This window comes from Motacilla alba, chromosome 23 (genome assembly GCF_015832195.1).
Source record: "Motacilla alba alba isolate MOTALB_02 chromosome 23, Motacilla_alba_V1.0_pri, whole genome shotgun sequence".
NCBI classification, from domain to species: domain Eukaryota; kingdom Metazoa; phylum Chordata; class Aves; order Passeriformes; family Motacillidae; genus Motacilla; species Motacilla alba.
The window spans coordinates 3,088,783-3,103,450 of NC_052038.1; the positions used below are offsets into that span (position 1 = coordinate 3,088,783).

Below are 14,668 nucleotides of genomic sequence, written 5' to 3' on the forward strand. Positions count from 1 at the left end.
GATGGTTTCCAGTCTGTTTCCTCAGCTTTTGAGCAATACATCCCATGCCATGGGGGAACAAAGGGCCAGCAATAATGGACAGCTTGCAGTCCTGGGTTTGGAACTGTTTCATTTCTCTCGTATTTGCTGAGATTTGGAACCTAAAGAAGATGAATGTCACCAAACACACGCTGCTTCTATCACATTCTTGACCCTCTCTGGGTAATATAAATCTGTATTTTTCATCATCTACAGTCAATGAACTGTGTGCACACGCACTCCTCACACAGTAATTCACTGACTTTCCACCCCCAGAGAGGTAGAGGTAATGTATATACTCCTTAGCCCATGTTTATGTTTAAATGATTTCTCACTCAGGAGAAATTTTAGCTTTGATTAAAGGAAACAAAGCAGGATAGTGAGAAAGAGGTTAACTCCAAAACTATTGTTTGGATTACATTGTCTGAGAACACTGAAAGGGATCATTCAGATACATATTTACAAATTTTATCAAGTCAATAGACTTCACAGACAGACATGATAGGCATCACATTTTAAAAATCTTTATTAAAAGTACAGAAATACCAGTGTATTTAATCAGGCACCATCAATAAATCACCGTGATGGCGTTTATGTACACGGTGATACATCACACCCAACTGAATGCCAGACCATAGTTTGGATGGAGCTGCTCGCTGGAATTTCCAGGATTTTTGAAGAACAGGAAAAGAGAGGCAGCCAGGTAGGTGGTATATTGTAATTTCCAGCCTGAGGTAAAATGTTGGTTTAGAGGCACTGACAGGGCCACAGAGGAGCCCAGCCCATAAGGGCAGAAGTTATTTTTCCTGACTGACAGATCAAACCAGGGGGAAACATTCCTCTTTAACTGCTTTATCTCCCAGAGCAGCGGTGCCTGCCGGATCTGCAGCACTGGCAGCCGTTCCCAGGGTGAAGCCCAGGGCTCTGCAGCCCAGCTCTGAGCCCCCACACGCTCCCAGGGCTGCACCCTGCTCCACAGCTCAGCCTGGGCTCTCAAAGCCCTCTCACACCTTCCTGCCTTTTTCCTTGACTTCAGTTCTCTCCTCCCTCCCGAGCTCCCCTGTTGTTTCAGTCACCATTTTGGGAACTCCACATTCAAAGCCACAATCCGGGATCACTTTGTCTTTCCTGTCCCACCTGGAACCTTTTGCCAAGGAGCCCTCCCTCCTGCTCCTGCTCCAGCATCCCTGGGAAGCCATGCCTGAGGAACTGAGCTGGGAAAGCTGCTGTGGTGATAAACTGAGTACAAGATCTTTCGCTGTGATTTTGAAGAGCAGCTACAAAATCCACTTGTGCTCTGCAAGGAACTGCTGCAACAGAGGGAGATGGCTGAGGCTGCTTTTGCCTGTTAAATGAAACAGAGGAGCTCAATGCCACACTGAAAAAGGGCTCCGAGTGCAAGTCTGGTCTTGTTCTGAACTCTTGGAAATCTACTTTTCCTTCATTTAATTGACAAAATCTGTAGATCATACGAGGAAGACAATCCCTGCCAAAAATCCAACATCACTAGTTTTTAATAATACAATGGGAATAACCCCCTCAGAACATATGTAATTATGGGAATGAGTCATTCCGATGGCATCGTGTAACCACATTCACTGGGATTTGACAAAGATGAGGCCACATAAAACTCAGAATTATTTCATTTCAGCCCCGGTCAGGCAGAGGAGCTGAGGCCACGTAGCAGAGGAGATGGACAACAATCTGTGACCCTGTTGTCCTGGCCAGGACATGAATGTGGCCAAGACAGAATGAGAAAAAGCTAAAGATTGAAATGGGGGGATGCATCAACAGCAAAGGAAAAGCTGTGAGTCACAGAGCAACAAAACATCAGTTAGTGGAGCAAAATATCTGACTGGCACGTTATCAGATGCACAACAAGCAGCTGCAGCCTCAGGGATGCTGCAAGTTCAACAGCAACTGCTGGCCCCAGTGCTGGAATTCGGGTCAGGGCATGTGAGAGGTGCCACTTTGAAAGCAGGTCCCACACCTTACCAGTAGGATCTTTGCTCGTGACACAAAATCCAGGCTCGTAGCCCACCCCAATGGCTGGTGAAGGGTCTGAGCCCTCCCCACAACGCTGCCAACCTGGGAATTCAGCACCCAACTCCGGGGCATCCCCGAGACAAGCTCTCCCTGCCCGAGCTCCTGCCCAAAGCTGGCTGGGTCTGTTCCCTCGCAGAAAGAGACAGAGACTTGCTGGCTGCTCCCCAAGATCTCTTGCTAACAATAAAGAGGGAGTTTTCTTAAGGGAAAGGAAGAAAGAGTTGGGGAGAGCAGAGCAAAAGTATTACTCAACTATTTAGTCTAAAATTTTGAAAATCAAAAGGCTCTTCTGACAGATTGATATCGACTCTAATAGAAAACACACTTGTCCCGGGAAAACTCCTCTACATGAGCCTCGAGTCTGATAGCTTAAACAATTATCTACAATTTGGAATTGATTTTTTATAGCCACATCAATGTGTACTTTTTCAATGCCCAAGGCACAGATAATTCTATTAAGAGAAAAACCAGAACGTGTAGGCTTAAGCCAAACAGCCTCCAACTCCAGACTCGGTCTTACAAAACATGTCCCAAGGCCTGACTCATCGTGGCTCCCTTGTACAGCAGGGACTCTACACCTCACAGCAAAACGCTGAAAACCATTAGAAGAACAAAATCCCAGCAGCTCTGTTATTGTTCTGGGTTTAAAGGAGCATTAGCAGCACCAGAAGGACATTGCACGGGCTGGGAACGCTCTGCTGCTAATAAGTGTTAGGGAAGGATGGGCCAGAGCCGAGCTTTGGGCAAGTATTCCCCGAGGTGCTGAGCTTGGCCCTAGCCCAAGCTCTGCTATCAATTAACACAGTTTCAGCTCAGCTTTGTTCATTTCCCCTAGGTGAGGAGCTTTCAAATTGCTATTACAGTCTGGCAGTCACAGGAATGTGAGCTTACCCTTTGGACACGGACCTTGCACAGATTTGATTTGTTAATGCACCATCCACGCGATTCTTTACCCACACACAGAAACACACAGTGCTGTTATTGCTAATTTTTACAATTCTTTGCCAGTAACCCAGAAAGAACAGCCCTGCGTGCCTGAAAACACCCACCAGCACTGCCTTGTGCTCGGCCCTCTGCTGCAGCAGTGCCCCTCTGGCAGCCCCAGTGTCCCATGAGCAACCCCAGTGACCCACCAGCAGCCTCAGTGTCCCTCTGATTGCCCCAGTGTCACAGCAGCAGCCTCAGTGTCCCTCTGATTGCCCCAGTGTCACAGCAGTAGCCCCAGCGTCCCTCTGACTGTCCCAGTGCCCCTCTGGCTGCTCCAGTGCCTCTCTGGCTGTCCCAGTGTCCCATGAGCAGTCCCAGTGTCCCACGAGCAGCCCCTGATCACACCGGCAGTCCCAGTGTCCCTCTAGCAGCCTCAATGTCACACCAGCCATGCCAGTGTCCCACAAGCAGCCCTAGTGTCCCCCTGGCTGCTCCAGTGCCCCTCTGGCAGCCCCAGTGTCACACCAGCAGCCCCAGTGTCACACCGGCAGCCCCAGTGTGTCCCACCGGCAGCCCCAGTGGCCCATCAGCAGCCCCAGTGTGTCACACCAGCAGCCCCAGTGTAACACCGGCAGCCCCAGTGTCCCATGAGCAGCCCCAGTGTCCCATGAGCAGCCCCAGTGTCCCATGAGCAGCCCCAGTGTCCCTCTGGCTGTCCCAGCGTCCCACGAGCAGCCCCCATCCATCAGCGAGAGGCAGGGAGCGCTCCTGTCGCTCTCCCGAAGGATTTCCATGATGTGCCACTGAACAAACACCACTTCCAAACAATGGGGGCTCCCGTGCCAGCGCCCCCGCCGGGCCTTCCAAACACCCCGCGGCCCCGGGCCGGACCCGGCCAGACCGCGGCGCTCCGGGCGGGCACCGCCACCCCGGAGACGGGCAGTGACACGGGGCACGAGGCACACGGGGGACACGGGGGACACAGGGGCACACGGGGGGACACAAGGGGACCCCGGGGCCGGGCAGGCCGAGCCCGCGCGTTGCCGTGGCAACCGGGCCCGGAGCTGCCGCCTGCGCCTGCGCCGCCGCGCCGCGGCTCCCGGAAGCGCGTCAAGCGCGGCCGCGCGCCGGAAGTGCCGCGCGCGTGTCCGCGGCCCGTGCCGAGCGCTCCGGGCCTGACCCGCCACCGGCACCGGAACCGGAACCGGAACCCGCACAGGCACCGGCACCAGCACCCGCACACACACCGACACCGGCACCCGCACACACAGCGACACCGACACCGGCACCGGAACCCGCACCGGAACCCGCACACACACCGACACCAGAACCCGCACCGGAACCCACACAGGCGCCGGCACCGGAACCCTCACAGGCACCGGCACTAGCACCGGCACCCACACAGGAACCGGCACCATGGTGAAACCGCGCTACAAAGGCCGCTGCTCCATCAACCCCTCCCGCGCCAGCACCAACCCCGGTACGGGCGGAGCCGCGGGCCGGAGCGAACCGAACCGAACCGAACCGAACCAGGGCTGATGTTCTCTTGTCTCCGCAGATCGCGTCGGGGGCGAGGGGGGGAACAACATGCGGGACCGAGCGACCATCCGGCGCCTCAACATGTACCGGCAGAAGGAGCGCAGGTGAGCGGCCCGGCCGCGCTCCCGGGACCGGCCGGGCAGGGCCGCGCCACGGACAGGCCGCGGAACGCCTCGGGACTGCGACTGGGAAAGAAAGATACATTGTTTAATAAAGATTCTCGATTTCCAGTAGGAAATTACCCCAAAAATCCTTTCCTGGGAGGGTGGGCAGGCCCTGGCACAGGTGCCCAGAGCAGCTGGGGCTGCCCCTGGATCCCTGGCAGTGCCCAAGGCCAGGCTGGGCAGGGCTTGGAGCACCTGGGACAGTGGGAGGTGTCCCTGCCATGGCAGGGTGACACTGGATGGACTTTGAGGTCCCTTCCAGCCCAAAGCCTTGTGTGACAGGTTATGATACTGTCATATTATGATCTGATTTGTGATAGGTTAGTGTGCCAGCTGAAGTTCTACTCCTCTAACAGCTTCTGGGCCTTTCCTGAGGCTGCTGCGCCCTGCAGACACTCACCTGATGAATTTGAACTGAAACACATGTGTCGTGCCCTGTATCAGAAATTCTTGTTCATTCAGCCTTCATTCCTAGTACATCAAGTTTAGCTCCCTGAATTTTTTATTATTTTAAAATCTTTTTCTATCACCTCTGCTTCTGGCTGGGCACACACAAGGGCTGGAGGGGTCAGTGCTGCCCTTTGTGCACTGACATGTCTTCATTTGTCCCTCAGGAACAAACGTGGCAAAGTGATCAAACCTCTGCAGTTTCAGTCAACTGTGGCACCAGGCACCGTTGCAAGAGTGGAACCAAATATCAAATGGTTCGGTGAGTTTGTGCAACTTCCAGACTCAGCAAGCTTCAAAACTTCAGTTTAGTGTGTTGCAAGGTGTTTGTTTCAGAATGGTGGTGTGAGAGCTGTGTGGGAAGGTGAGGGACCCCTGCTGCTGTTGATGCCTTGTGGGGCTCCCTAAAAACAGAGACCAGACAGAATTAAGGCAATAAAAAGCAGTTCTGTTTATTGAAGGCCTTCAGGTACATTCAGGGCAGACAAAGCCCCCCAGGGGCTGCACCCAAAATGGACAATGGGTCACAGGTTTTCACATGTTTATAAGTTTGGGCCATTTGCATATTGGGGGTTCATCTTCCAATTACAGCTCCAGCTAATGAAGTCACTGACCCCAAGTTTGCTGCCCCAACTCCCTTTTGTTTCCATCTCTGGGGCCTGAGGCAGTGAGGTGTCCTTGATTGCCAGGCCTGGAGAGGAATTGTTGTGTCTGCCCAAACTGGGGAAGCAGCAGCTCTCGCTGTGTGTGGAGTTTGGAGTTACACACTAAAGAACTGCAGGATTACAAATAGATGAAAAATAGAAAAGCTCAAATCCTGAGGCATCATTGTAGCCCTTGCCTGTACCTGTGCTTTGGGGCTTTGCTTTCCACACCCCCGCTAAGGGGGGGTTGTTGTGGCTCCTGTTTTGTTCCCCAAGGTTTGCCCATGTCTATGGCTGTTAAAAGTCCTAGAGACACTTTCAAAATTTCCTATAAATGCTGGGAAAGAAAGGGACTGGCTGCTTATTTGGGCTTGGTCTCAGGTAAAACCCTTTTGGTTTTCACTGGTATTTTGGTTCCAGATGGAAGGTTCATGTTTGATTAGTGTCCCCAGTTGGAGCAGCTGAGATGAGGAATGGCCAGGTGTGATGTCTGTTTCTTACACTCAGGAAATACTCGTGTGATCAAGCAGTCATCCCTACAGAAATTCCAGGAGGAGATGGAGACCGTGATGAAGGATCCTTACAGGGTGATCATGAAGCAGAAGAAGCTGCCCATGTCCCTGTTCCACGACCGGATCAAACCACATGTGGGTATCCCTGGCTGGGCAGGTGTGTGCACACCTGGGAACAGCTGTGCTGGCCCTGCTCAGTCTGGGAGATGCTGGCTTCTGGAAGGGGCAGCTGTAGTGCATTCCTTGGGGAAGGATGGTTCTGATTCCCTGTCACTGGGTCATCAACTGTGAGGGCAAAGATTATTTAATAAAAATTATTTAATAAATATTTTAGGATTTTTGGGGTAATTTCCTACTGGAAAACTTTCCTGGGAGGGTGGGCAGGCCCTGGCACAGGTGCCCAGAGCAGCTGGGGCTGCCCCTGGATCCCTGGCAGTGCCCAAGGCCAGGCTGGGCAGGGCTTGGAGCAGCCTGGGACAGTGGGAGGTGTCCCTGCCATGGCAGGGGGTGGCACTGGATGGGCTTTGAGGTCCCTTCCAGCCCAAAGCCTTGTGTGACAGGTTATGATACTGTCATATTATGATCTGATTTGTGATGGGTTAGTGTGCCAGCTGAAGTTCTAACCCTCTAACAGCTTCTGGGCCTTTCCTGAGGCTGCTGCACCCTGCAGACACTCACCTGATGAATTTGAACTGAAACACATGTGTCGTGCCCTGTATCAGAAATTCTTGTTCATTCAGCATTCATTTCTACTACATCAAGCTTTAGTTCCTGCCATTTTTTTCACGGTGTCTAAACCATTATTTTGGGCTATTGGTAGCTGTTTTGTCATATGGAAACTCTGTAAGTTCATGTCATAAGAACGTTATTTAAATGAGGGAAAAGGTTCTGTTAAAACATGCATTACAAAAACAAATTGCTGCTTTCAGCCACGGAGCGTTTGCTGTTCCAAGACAAGCTGGCTTTCATTGCAAGCTTTAAAATCTAGTTTTGATTGTAATTATGCCTGACAAAAATCTGAGAATTTGGCGAGATTTGTGCTCTTGTTAAAAAAACAAGCAGTGATCAAAGATAGCAGCTGAATTTTCATCACGGTGCTCGTAATTGCGCTTGACACCATTTATGGTGGAAGAACTGAAGCATGGTTCGTTGGCAAGTGCAGAATGTTTTGTTGCTTATTAAGTATCCACTCTTGTGTTTCTCAAAGCTTGAGCTGGAAAACTCAAACATTGTTAGGGAAGTGCCTGTCACTTGTTAAGAGGCTGCCAGGGCTGTGTTGAACTTGGGGCTCCTTCCCTGCGTGTCACGAGAGACGGGAAAAAATTGTGCTTGGGCTTTGTTTTTTTTCACCAACCTGTTTTTCCTCAGACCTCCAGAGTTCACATTCTTGACACAGAAACATTTGAAACAACGTTTGGCCCCAAATCACAAAGGAAAAGACCAACTCTGGCTGCAAGTGATGTGCAGTCTCTGGTGGAGAATGCTGAGGCCTCGTCAGAGTCTTATGACCAGGGCAAGGACCGAGACCTGGTGACAGAGGACACTGGTGTAAGGTGACTGGAAAGGAAAATATTCATTGTATACACATATGAAAAGCCAGCCTTGTTTCTAAAGAAGGATCTGGTACCTCCATCAATGCTATTACTGTGTGAGGAGGGAGGAAAAGGAGATAGCTGAGTGTGGGATTTTGGCTAAATACCAGCTGCTGCTTGGGCTTTGTCCCCTCTTTTGTCTGTAAATAGCTTAAGAGAAGAGAAGAAGATCCTGACCTGTATCTGTGATTGCTGATGTTTCTGGTGATGTCTTCTAGGGATGAAGCACAAGAGGAAATCTTTAAGAAAGGACAGTCCAAAAGAATCTGGGGTGAGCTCTACAAGGTAAATGGCACCTGGAGTTTGCAGCAGTCACATCTGTCAGCCTTTACACAGTTAGGGGCTTCAGCACAGCACTGAAATCCTGTACACAACAATGATAAAACCTCAAAAAGAGTAGATTTTAATTTCCAAATCTCTGCCTGACTGAGCTTGATTCTTGAGCTCTTGTCCTACAGGAACAAACACTCTTAAAATACATGCTCTAGAAGAGGACTGGCAGAGTGAGGGTGTAAGTTTCTCTTGGATTCCTGGGTCTTCACCACAAGTAAAAGAGTTGTGTTCCCTTAAGTTTCTTTAGGCTAAAAACATCTGGCATGTTGATGGGGTCATCTTGGGAGAGTTCTGACCCTCAGTTCTCCACAAGCCACCATGGCTTCCAGAGAAATGGAGACTGAGTGAATCAGGGTGGTATGAGCAGTGTGTGCGCTCTCAGTGACTCTTAGGTGTGAAATTGCTTGACTTTTTGCTCTGAATTTCTGAATGTAGCTTAAAACCGTTTCATTTGGATCTAAAAGCACTGGGAATGGTTGAGCAAAACAGATTTCAGTAAGAGGCTGCCAAAACTGCAGGAAAAAGCTGTGAAACAAATTCACTTGGCTTGAAACAAGTCGTAAAATGACAGCTCCCTGCTGTACTTGCTTCGTGGACTAACAGCAGGTTCCTGCTTGGTTGTGTGTTTCATATTGGTCCAGAAAACATCCTTTATCCCCTGATGCATTATGAAATGGGAGAAGGGAGTTGGTGCTGAATGGATGATGAACTCTGGGGGTTTGTGAGCTGCAGCACTTCAGTTTTCCCATTTGCGTGTAGTGTTTTCTTTCCCGGGTGCATAAGAACAGGTAAAAGTTCAGCTGTCCAGGCTGAATTTGGAGGGGATTTAGGAGAGGAGAGAGTAGAGCATCAGTGGATGTTAGTCTGAACTTCACTAGTCTGTGGGGAACTAGCAGTTTGTGAAGGATACAAGGCTTTTCAATTAATGATGTAGTTTCCAATATGACTAGTTTTCATTTTGAAGGTACAGATATCTTGCTTTCTGCAAAATCCATGACTTCTGTATGGATTTTTTTTTTTATTTTTCAGGTGATTGACTCGTCAGATGTTGTTGTTCAAGTTCTTGACGCCCGAGATCCCATGGGCACTCGCTCCCCTCATGTGGAATCCTACCTTAAAAAGGAGAAGCACTGGAAACATCTCATTTTTGTCCTGAACAAATGTGATCTCATTCCTACCTGGGCCACTGTAAGCACAGTCCTGCCTGTTACTCTGTGGCCCTTCTTTGTCCCTGTTGTGGCTGTGCTGTAGCTCCATGCCAGTCCCCATGCTGCTCGGGAAGGGCGTACTGCAACTGGGGCGCTGGGAGTTCTCTGCTTGCCTGCAGTAAAAGTAACAATTACCATGTAAATCTGTCCAAGTTTGGCCAAGTTGAGCAACACACGCCAGCCACAAATTCCCTACTTCCTCTGTCTGGATTTAACAGTTCAGCTGTTGTCTCCAGAGTGTGCTAAATGTTAGTCTGCCTAGGATCCATATCCACCCCAGCTGGTTTGCTTTATGTCATTAAACTAATGAGTTTTAGCTAGCAGTGAAGGCGTTTTTGGGAAATTGTTTGTCTTTAATACAAACAATACTCAGGGCTTTTAGCTGTTGGGCTGGGGAAGTGCTTCAAAGGTTCTTCCCTAGCAATGTTCATGGCCAGTTGCAGTTGTGAGCGCAGTGCAGATGCTGTGTCCTCCTGTGTGAGCACAGAGTGTCACTGTCCAGCCCCAGCTCTCTAACCCAGTCCCCTTTGCCTCTCCAGAAGCGCTGGGTTGCTGTCCTTTCCCAGGAGTATCCAACACTGGCTTTCCATGCCAGCCTCACCAACCCGTTCGGCAAAGGTGCTTTCATACAGCTCCTGAGGCAGTTTGGAAAGGTACAAAGCAATTCTGGGAGCTGTGGTTGGTTTGGGGGGTTACTGTGGTTGGTTTGGGGTGTGTGGTCTTTGCTTTGTTAGCGTTTGGGGTTCAGGACTGCAGTGGTAATTCTGTCCCTCACTCCAAGATGTAAAAGGATCTGTTATTTCTCTCCAGTTACACTCTGACAAGAAGCAGATCAGTGTGGGATTCATTGGTTACCCCAACGTTGGCAAGAGCTCAGTGATCAATACCCTACGGTCCAAGAAGGTCTGCAGCGTGGCCCCCATTGCAGGGGAAACAAAGGTAGGAACATCCCAGTGTCAAAGACACGAATGTGATCATGTGAAATCAGCCTCGTGACCTTGTCACTGACCTGCACAGGTTGTGTGACCCTGAGGAGGGCTCGTGGACAGTCCCTGCTCTGAGGCTCTGCTCTGGCAGCATTCCCAGATTGCCACTGCTGCACTGCAGGGCTGAGATGGGAACGCTCAGCCGCCCTCGCTCCCTGTCTGTGCTCCCCTGATCCTGCATCAGGCTCTGTTTCCTTGACTCTGGTCTTCTGGACTGAAAGAAGGCCTGTGTGAAGGCACTGACGGGGAGCTGCTGCTCTGTTCCAGGTGTGGCAGTACATCACCTTGATGCGGCGGATCTTCCTCATCGACTGCCCCGGGGTGGTTTATCCGTCAGGAGACTCGGAGACAGACATCGTGCTGAAGGGAGTGGTATGTGGCTGCACTGGGGGCTGGAAGGCTTTGCTCGTTGGCACTGTGATGCTCTCAGAGGGTTGATCCTCTTCTGTCATCCTCTACTGATCCTCTGCTGTGCTTTTTCAGGTTCAAGTTGAAAAGATTAAGAGCCCTGAAGATCATATTGGTGCTGTGCTGGAAAGAGCCAAAGCAGAGTACATCAGGAAGACATACAAAATTGATTACTGGACAGATACGGAAGACTTCCTTGAGAAACTTGCTGCTAGGACTGGAAAACTGCTAAAGGTGTGCCAGCTTCCTGCATTTGTGGGCTGGAAGAGCCTGTGGCCTGTTCTGAACATGGGAAATGGCAATGTTTCTGTTGCTCACGGGGCATGGGAGGGCTGTGTGCCCCACAAACATGGACATAAACTGTTCCTGTTGTTCTCAGGGTGGTGAGCCTGATTTGCAGACTGTGAGCAAGATGGTTCTCAATGACTGGCAGAGGGGCAGAATCCCTTTCTTTGTGATGCCACCAATTGCAGAATCAGGTCAGCCAGGTCCCCAGGTAAGAATGTGATGCTCGTGCCTCCTCTTCCCACATATTTGCTTTTCCTAATGGTATTCACTGCTGCTTTTCCCAGAGTGCCATGAAACTTGGTCAGTGCATGTCCTGTGCTCTGCCCAAGCATGATCCTTCATGTGACACCTGAATTTGGTGAGGGTCAAGTAGCAGTGCTCTTTACAGAGATGTCAGTAATCATGTTGTCATCTCAGGCTTTTCCAACAAGAGAAAATGGAAGTTGTTCCTGGAGGTGGTGGGACAGACTTTGGGGATAATACATCCTGCTCTTCCCTGCAGCCTCCTGTGTTGGAAGCAGCTGTGGAATCCAGCCAAGAAAACACTGAGGAGAAAGTCTCTGAGTTGGTGGCGCCAGGTGTGGAGCCACCAGAAGAGGGGAACAACACAAACAATGAAATCAGGCAGCTCATGTCCCACGTTCGGCAGAACTTCGGCAGGATTAACGTGGCACCTCAGTTCTCAGAAGAGGACCTGGTTCCTGTGGATGTGCCAGGTTTTGATGACACAGACAATGATTCCTCTGGAGAGGAGGAGCAGGAGGAGGAGGAGGAAGAGGAGAATGAGGAACGTCAGGATCCGGGAGGGGAGGAATTGCAGGCGACTGCACCAGGTGCCCAGGAGAGCCCTAAAGCAGTTCTTAAGGCTTTGGAGGACAAGATTGCAAAATACAGAAAATTTCTGGATAAAGCCAAGGCCAAGAGATTCTCAGCAATAAGGTACCTGAATCTGTCCAGTACATTGCAGGGGGGGAAAGGGTTGGTGAGGCTCTGCTGTAGATTGATTCCATTTCTGACTTGCTTGACACACATAAATTGCCACAGCTTATCAGGCTTAGCTATAAGGGTTGGGAATTGGGCCAAGCAGCAGTTTGTTTTTGAAAGATTATTCCAAGAGCTGCTATTTACCAGCAAATTTAAAATGCTCTCACTTTTGGAAAGCTGCCTCTTAAACCATGGATTAGAGTTAGCATTGTCTTGGTTATCTGGGCAGCAATACTGCATCCTGGGATCTCTCCTTGGTGGTGGGTAATCCCGAGGCTGGATAAGCCTGGGTCTTCATGCATGTGCAGTGAATCCTGGCCCAGTTTTAGCAAAGCAGGCCCAGTTTTAGCAAAGCTCACCCACCAGCCTTGTGAGGAGGAAGATTTCAAGGTTTAAGTGCTACATTTTCTCTCTCATATAGCAGACAAGCTCAGTAACCCCAGTAACAAGGGTATTGCGATATTCTGGTGCAAAGACTGGCTTTGATGCTGACAGGGGACTGGGATCTGCTGGAGTCTGATGGCTCTCAGAGGTGGTCACTGTTTGTGTAACAACAATCTTTTATTGCTGCTTTTATCTTCCATAGAATCCCCAAGAGACTGAGTGACAGCGTGTTTGCAAAATCCAAGCAGGAGGCTGGAGAACCCAAAGAAACTGAAGGCAGAGGTAAAACAAGATTGGTAGATGTTCTTAACCTACATTTGGAAATCCTATGAGCCAGAGGAAAAAATGGCATTAAGGGGAGAAGCATCCACTGGATCCTGCGTGCAAGATCTTTTCCCATAAAACAACTTAAATCTCCCTTCAGCTGTCCCAAGGGCTGCTGCTCACCTGGTGCAGCCTTCCTGTGGAGCAGCTGTGTGTGTGATGGGAGATGTCACTCTCAGTGAGGGAAGACACAGGGAAGGCAAGTGTTGAGTTCCAGCAGCCTGGGCTCTGGGCAAGCTGCAGCCAGAGCAGCCCTGGGTGTTACAGGGAGGAGTGGATGGGGTTTGGGATGTTAGAAAAGCAGGGATATTTCAAGATAAAAGTTTTTCCTTGGGCTTCAGTTGTAGTCAGTTTGAGTAAAGGCACGGTCAGGTGGGAGAGTCCTGTCCTGACAGGACTGTGGAATTCTCCTGGGCTTGGATGGGGCTGCAGCAGCCTGCTTCTCGAGAGCAGTTTTCACAGTGATAGCTGTGATTCTCTTGTAAGGAACATTCATGTTTTGGTAGAGGCTCTTAAATACAGCCAAGGGAATATGTTGCTCAAGGAGTTGAGATGGTGAATTCAGCCTGAAGTTCTTCAAACAAATGAGTGTTCTGGAAGATACCAAGTGCTTGATCTCTGCTGTTTGCAGGCACAGAGAGGAAAAGAAAGATGAAAGAAGAGGAAAGTGATGATGATGATGACCAGTTGGGTAAACAGCCTTGTAAGAAACTCACATCCAAAGAAGTAAGTGTGCTTTCCTGTAGTACAGCTGAGCAGGGAAATAAGCTGGCTTTTTTATCCATGGCCATATCACTAAAGAGCTTTGAGACTTTGGGCATGAACAGAAGGGGAATGAAAACTGAAGTCTGTTATCAATGTTCTGTGACAACTTCTGTCATCCCCTCTTACCTGGCTGTGCACACCAGACTGAATCTTGGATCTTGCTGTAAAGACTGAGGTGGAGCTTTCTCCCGCAAGAGCAGGGCGGGTGGGTTCTGTATAGAGTCACATCAGTAACATTTAGTTTGAAATTATTTATTTTACTTAACGTGTGTGGAATGCAAAGCGAACACCACTGGAGAGCTGCAGACACTGAGGCTCTGGATGCTGGGGATTTGCTAATGTGTTTTGTGTTTGCAGAGGAGACGAGCCGAGAGGCAGCAGCGCTCCAAGAAAGTCGGAGTCCGGTATTATGAAACTCACAACGTGAAAAATAAGAATAAGAACAAGAAGAAAACTGGCTTGGAGGGACAAAGATCAAAGCCCAAAAAATACAAACATAAGCAATAGCTGCTTATTCTATTAAATTTTACATAAAACAGCTCTAGTATGCGGTGGCTTTTTTTACTATAAAACTTGCGGTTCCTGTTCAAAGCCCAGTGTGACCGGTCTGTCCTGGCCCCAGGAGCAGCATCTCTGTCTTTGTTTCTGCATCATCTGAAAGTTCTTTGTGCAGTTGGAGCTGATGGTATTTCCACATCGCTGTCCCAGGCCAGCAAACACTGCAGTAGCCAAGCAGCTATTCCAGTGTGGCTCAGCGGTGGGGTTTGGGTGGGTTTTGTTCTGGAAACTGGCTTTATGGGGTTTTTCACATGACTGCAGGGAATTCTCTTTCCCGTGTTCACCTTATGTGTAACCAGCTGCTCACAGAGGTACTTCAAGCAGGGATTTCGTGTGCTTCCATTGAGAAGTGACTCTGTGACTGCCATTGTGCCCTTTCATTTCACCAGAAACAATCACACCCAGAGCTCTGGTGTGCCTGTGCTCAGTTCTGCTGCTGGTTCTGAGAGGGATTTCTGTGTACATTGACACCAGTTGCAGCTACTCAAGGAAATGCCCCCAAGACACCTGTGCAAGAGTGAGCTGCCATTTCTTTCTTGGT

At 49.8% G+C, this 14,668-nt stretch overlaps 1 protein-coding gene across 1 annotated transcript; it reads left to right on the forward strand.

Annotated features, from left to right (window-relative positions):
- Positions 1 to 4,120: 4,120 nt before the first annotated feature.
- GNL2 (G protein nucleolar 2) lies at positions 4,121 to 14,109 on the forward strand. Its single transcript, XM_038160891.1, has 16 exons — positions 4,121 to 4,471; positions 4,550 to 4,634; positions 5,309 to 5,403; positions 6,293 to 6,432; positions 7,666 to 7,850; positions 8,108 to 8,174; positions 9,252 to 9,410; positions 9,970 to 10,083; positions 10,241 to 10,369; positions 10,684 to 10,788; positions 10,900 to 11,058; positions 11,204 to 11,320; positions 11,615 to 12,051; positions 12,683 to 12,762; positions 13,436 to 13,530; positions 13,927 to 14,109. Exons 1-16 carry the CDS (start codon positions 4,408 to 4,410, stop codon positions 14,074 to 14,076), a joined length of 2,181 nt encoding a protein of 726 aa, XP_038016819.1. The 5' UTR covers positions 4,121 to 4,407; the 3' UTR covers positions 14,077 to 14,109.
- The last annotated feature ends 559 nt before the right edge of the window (positions 14,110 to 14,668 follow it).